The 6,000-nt window shown below is 42.5% G+C and overlaps 1 protein-coding gene across 1 annotated transcript in view; it reads left to right on the top strand.

The window, feature by feature from the left end:
* Positions 1 to 3,903: 3,903 nt before the first annotated feature.
* The window catches only part of LOC120991011, a 61,744-nt gene continuing 59,647 nt past the window's right edge, over positions 3,904 to 6,000 (top strand). Inside the window, exons 1-2 of the mRNA XM_040419900.1 lie at positions 3,904 to 3,924; positions 4,437 to 4,442. Of these exons, the coding sequence (XP_040275834.1) occupies positions 3,904 to 3,924; positions 4,437 to 4,442 (27 nt within the window). The remainder of the gene's footprint in view (positions 3,925 to 4,436; positions 4,443 to 6,000) is intronic.

Raw genomic sequence — 6,000 nt, 5'->3', positions numbered from 1 at the left:
CATTTACCGTGATTGAACTGTATATTTTATTACATACATATTAGATTTTAATATTTAAAACTGTATAGGTAGATGTCATGTGTAAGGGCTCATGCACACCAATGTGTGCTGACCAGACCTGTATTGCAGTCCGCGGAAACAGCGGGTCCGCAATATACGACCCTCGGCTGTTTTTGCACTACATCACGGATACGGACCCTGTAACGGTCACGTCCACACACACACAGGGGGAAGGATAGTGATCACTGCGCTCCACCCTCACCCCTGGCCCTGCCTACTTGCCTCACGAGTCCTGATGACAGGGGACAACTGGACGACAGTCCCTAACTTAGGATATGTGCAGGGAAGACAGACAAGACAAAATACGGAACATGAACGGACCGGGTCAAAACCAAGAGAGCTATGCAGTACAAAGGATTAAGCAAAGAATGGTCAGGAGAAGCCGGGGTCAAATACCAGGAGAGCAGAGAAGTACAAGAGGAGTCCTAAGAGAGTAGTCAGGTGGGAGCCGAGGTCACAATACCAGGACGGATGTGCAGTACAGGAGGAGCAGGCAAAAGGATGGTCAGGGAACAGGATCAGGTAAGTATTCAGCAGTCCAACAAATAGCCAGGAACCTAGAAATTAACAGGCAACCTGTATTTATAGTGGGGAGTGAGGGTCATGTGACGTGGCCAGCGTCACATGACCAACAGACCAACCAGTCGAGCACCGAGTGATCAGCTCGCCGCTCAAGGCAGACTTAGGAGCAGGGAGCCATCCAGCTAGTAAAGCCGCCCTGGGAATGAGTTCAAACACAGATCTCATTCCCAAAGCTAAGCAACAGGTCTGCGGGCGATGGGGGACTGAGTGCACCTTCGGAACCCCGTGACAGACCCATTCACTTGAATGGGTCCGCGAAGGTGCAGGGTGGAACGGACGCACGGAGTGCTTCCGTGGGGTTTCAGTCCATGCCTCTGCATCACAAAAAAAATAGAACATGTTCTATTTGTTTGCGGTGCGGACAGATCACGGACCCATTCAAGTTGAATGGGTCTGGATCCATCTGCGGAATCCGCATGGATGTTGCCCGTGCATTGAGGACTGAAAATTGGGGTCCCCATAGCTCGGAATGGCGGGGAACAGCCGTGCGCATGAGCCCTAAGAGAACATTTTGAATGTTCTTCAGATGTCCCCAGATCTTCTTCAGATGAATGCACTATACTCTAGCTACCACTCCTGTATGGAGTATTGAATGCACTTTGGTTCCAGTGAGAGAGTGTGTCCTAACCAGTGAGAATGGGACATGTAAAATGCAGCCAAAGATGAGGTGATCTTTTTATAGGCTTAGGCTCAGTTCACATCTGGAATGACATTTCCTGGATTCTGTTCCATCAGAGAAACAGAAAAAAACAAAAACATTTTTAATCCCCAGTTTATGTCCGCTCCATTAGGTTTCTGCTCTTTTTGGATGTCCTCCCCAATGGATTTTTCTTTCCAGAAAAAATAAATAAAAAAATAATGGTTTTATGATGGAATGGAGTGTTCCTCTTTTTTAACTTTATAGTCAATGGATAAATCAGAATGGAACAGATATATAACTGCAGATGTGAACAAGCCCTAAGCGAGCCTGATATTTTACTTGAGATTTATGTGTTGATATGTGGTACAAAAAGCTATACCTAAACCCTGCAATACCAAGCACAATACACTGAACGGCGCTGTGGTATGCTAGGAGGCCGCAACCTCTTCAAACAGCTGCTTGTGACAGTGCCAGGAGTCCGCCCCCCATCGATCAGATGACCTATCCTGAGAACAGGTAATTAACATTCTGCTCCCAGAAAACCCCTTTAATGGGAAATGCTAGTATGTACTTAAACATACAAGTCAAGGTATGTGACTGGTCTAATTTAGATAAAAGCTTTTCCAATATTTTTCACATTCAGTAACTAGAGAATACATTTCGGTGTCCCTGGCTGATCATTGTTTGGTTAGCTCTGAATTGTTGTATAGAACAAGGGAAGCCTTCATTCCTGATTAATCCATTTTGGATCACACTTCAGTTTTAAGACGTCAAATCAAAGTTAAGAGACTTCCTGAAACGTTTGTCAAGAGATGAAAATCAATGAGTTAGTTCCTGAGACCCAGCCAAAACAGTGCTAAGTGGAAATCAACAGCCCATAGGACTAGCCTGGAAAATGTACGTTGCACAACTATCCGAGTGTAACTGGACACAATAGCAAACATAACATAGCTATGAGAGATGATACCTAATGCATGTCTGACAGCAACTGAAGAACATCATCATTCATAGTCTGATTACAAGATTTAAATAATCTGTCATTTGTCATCCACATTCCACAAGCTTTATGAGTTTAAAGGATGTGTGCCCAGATTTAAACATATCCCCTATTCACAGGATAGGAGATATAATTCTTATTGGTAGGGGTCCAACCACTGAGAGAAGCGGTCCTGTGTCTGCTGATGTGAATGGAGTGGTAGTCAAGTATGTGCGCTGTCACTCCATTCATCTCTATGGCAGTAGAGATGACTGGAGCTGCACCCCTGTTCTCATGACCACTGGGGGTCCTAGAGGATAGACCCTCATGATCAGACTCTTATCTCCTATCCTCTGGATGAAGGAGTGAAGGGAGTATGTCCTAGGTTGACAACCAGAGTTTTTCTTTTTTCTTGACAACTTATCCCAAATTCACGGACACCCAACATTTTTTACAGACATATTGGAAAACCATAATGGATAATAAATATTATAAGTAATACAGGTCTATAGCACAATATACTGATAACACCTCATTACCAGTATTTATTAAGAGCTGTAAAATTATTATAATTACCACCAAAATAATCTAGTCAACTACCACCAGCCTCAAAACAAATCACCTACGCATCCATTTTTTTTCACAGGCACACAGGAAAAAAGTTGCCTATTTTTATGGACTGTCCAGAAATTTATGGACAGTTGGCAACCCTGAGTATGTCTATCTATCAGTATACAGTATTTAGCAAAATCCAAATATCCGGCTGCACTACAGTGAAATCCAAGTGCTACATTTCAGCCCATGGGGCCTTTTTCCAGCATACAAAGGTGCAAAAAGTGATGCAGTACTGGCGTAACATGGGCTGATTGAACTGTGCCTGCACATTAGTGAACACAGAACAAGATATTTTATTCAAATATCACCTGATTGAACGATGCGGCGACCCATGAATGGTGAACCTACAGCATGTATTACATATAATAATACTATAGTATTATCACTGTGATGATAGGATCCACTGAATGCACTTAGTAAGGTAATTATTTTAATACTTGATATGTATATTTAACACAGGACATTTGCATTCATATTTTTTCCATTGCAAACAAAGGGAGAACATACATACTCTAGGACTGTGATGGCTAACCTCTGGAACTCCAGCTGTGGTAAAACTACGACTCCCAGGATGCCCCCTTGCTTGGCTGTTCTCAAAACTCCATAGAAATGAATGGAGCATGCTGGGAGTCGTAGTTTCACTACAGCTGGAGTGCCGGAGGTTAGCCGTCACTGTATGCCCATGGTTAGATTTGAACCCAGCACTGCAGGGCAACAGTGCTAACTGCTGAGCCACCATCACAGTGGGACAGCATAGTGAAGTATTTCAATTTACTACATTAGGAATACCACCTCTTATTTGGATTTTACTTGATGGGAGGTGACAGTGAGTCGGCTCTTCTGGCAGGATTTGTACCCTTTCTACACATAGGCTGTGCTCCTTTATTCTTTTTGACATCTATATATTTACAATTAAAGAGGGTCTCCAGGGTTTTCATATTGATGGCTTATCCTCAAAATTAGTCATCCATATGAGATCAGCGGGGGTCCATCTCCTGGCACCCCCACCGATCAGCTGTTTGAGGAAGTCATGGCAGTCACCAGAGCTTTGGTGAGCACCTCGGCCTGCTCAGAACTTACTGAGCACTGCACCATCCATTGGTATTGCAGCTCAGGCCCGTTCACTTGAATGGAATTGAACTGCACTTAGTGTGACATCAACGTACATTAGTCACAGGCACTCATGGAGCACCGCGACCTCTACATACAGCTGATCGGCGGGGGGCACTGATCAGATATTGTTGACCTATCCCGGGCACCGGCCATCATCAATATCAAAATCGTGGAGAACCCATTTAAATGTCTTGTATTTGTTTCTGTATGAGGAATGTAATGGAAGGAAAAGCAGAATGTAGTTTTACTGACCTAAAAAAGGAAAGGAATGGCGGAGAAAGGATGAAAATAATTTATATAGATAGTGGTGTTGTATGAATGTAAAAGAAAATATTAATTTTCTTTTATGACATATTCTTGTCTCTTGTTAGATTTGATGTAGTGCATGATATATTGAGGATATTTATCTGCGTATATTTTGAATATTTATATCTTGTTCTTGTATGATAGGTTATGGTATGCAAACCTTATAAAGCATATTTTTAAAGACCATCAGTCAGCAGGATGAACCTTATTAAACAGGCTTAATGCCTGGTAGGGATGAGCCTGCTGATTAAAACCAAGCCTTACTTTAGACCCTGTATGCGTCGTTGATGGCGTTGCAGGACTCCCCCCTAGACAGGGCATTTGTTAGGTGGAAAAGGGACATTGAAGGTTTGGAAGATGTTCATGTTAAAGAATCTAGCTGTATATGGAGATCTACAGTGGTAAGTGCTAGGGATCAGTTGATTCAAGTTAAATGGCTTCATAGGATTTATTATACTCCTGTGAGACTATTTAAAATGGGTAAATTGCCGAACCCTCATTGTACAAGATGTGGACATGAAAACGGTTGTCTTATACACATGGTTTGGCAGTGTCCGATTATTCATGGCTTCTGGGAAGAGATCCATAAATATTTTAATGACAAACTAGGCTTTCCTAACGTCTGTACGGAACTCACTAGTCTGTTGGGAGTAGCCAACGAGATTGTTCCAACCAAATTTGGCAGGAAGCTGTATAGAATACTCTTATATTATGCTAGGAAAACTATCCTTCTTAACTGGAAACCTCCTAAGAATCCTACTGTGCAACAATGGGTACATCTAGTTAATGCTGATCTTGAATTATACAAGTTTGTGTATGAGAGAAGAGGGACCCCTGATCGCTTCATGAAGATATGGGACCCCTGGATTGGAGCCCAGACTCTAGTACCATAGATGACAGTGTGACTGTTCTGACCAATGAAGGCGTGTGTGAATGTGTGTGTGTGTGTGTGTGCAGTACTTTTAATCTTCCTTAGGATTGATATGTTGGGTACTGTTCATCCTGAAAGTGGTATCTTTTTCTTCTGTCCCGAACTTGGGTCATGAGGAGCTGTTATGATTGATCCCATGTATTTGATTTGTACTGGACTCAATTGATGATTGTCTGTATTTGATGTGTTTGTTATGCTTTTTGCTAAATTAATAAATAAAAAGATACTATTAAAAAAAAAAACCAAGCCTTACTTTAGCAGATCTGTTGCACCCTAACTGAGAAATCACTGTTTTAAATACTATTCAAAGTGGGCTTAAGTGCACCAAGGGTGGGCCCTAGGTAGCCTATTGGCGCACCTTAGCTCTGTAGTGCTGGACACCCCCTCCACTTGATTGACAGGACCAGGCATCAGCAGCGCCATCTCACCGAGCCATGTCAATCAAGTGGAGGGGGAGTGTCCAGCACTGCAAAGGTAAGGTGAACCAATAAGCCATGTAGGGCCCACCCTCAGTGCACTTAAGCCCATTCTGCATATTAACTAAAACAATAATTTTTGAGTTATGACGTACCGGATAAGCTACAGAAAGGCCATGGAGTGATGAGTCTTCTAAATAAAGACATGCTGTTTATCAACAGGGTCAGCTCTGCCAAGTATTATACTTGGTTTAATAGGATTAATCCTGCTGATGTTCTTTAAAGGGGATTTCTGAGATTTAGATACTCTTACTTAATCCTTTGGATAGGTCATCAGTATCTGATCGATGGGGTTCCGACA

Source organism: Bufo bufo, chromosome 2 (genome assembly GCF_905171765.1).
Source record: "Bufo bufo chromosome 2, aBufBuf1.1, whole genome shotgun sequence".
Taxonomy (NCBI): Eukaryota; Metazoa; Chordata; class Amphibia; order Anura; family Bufonidae; genus Bufo; species Bufo bufo.
The sequence above is the reverse complement of the archived record's forward strand: the minus strand, read 5'-3'. Positions and strand labels throughout refer to the sequence as shown.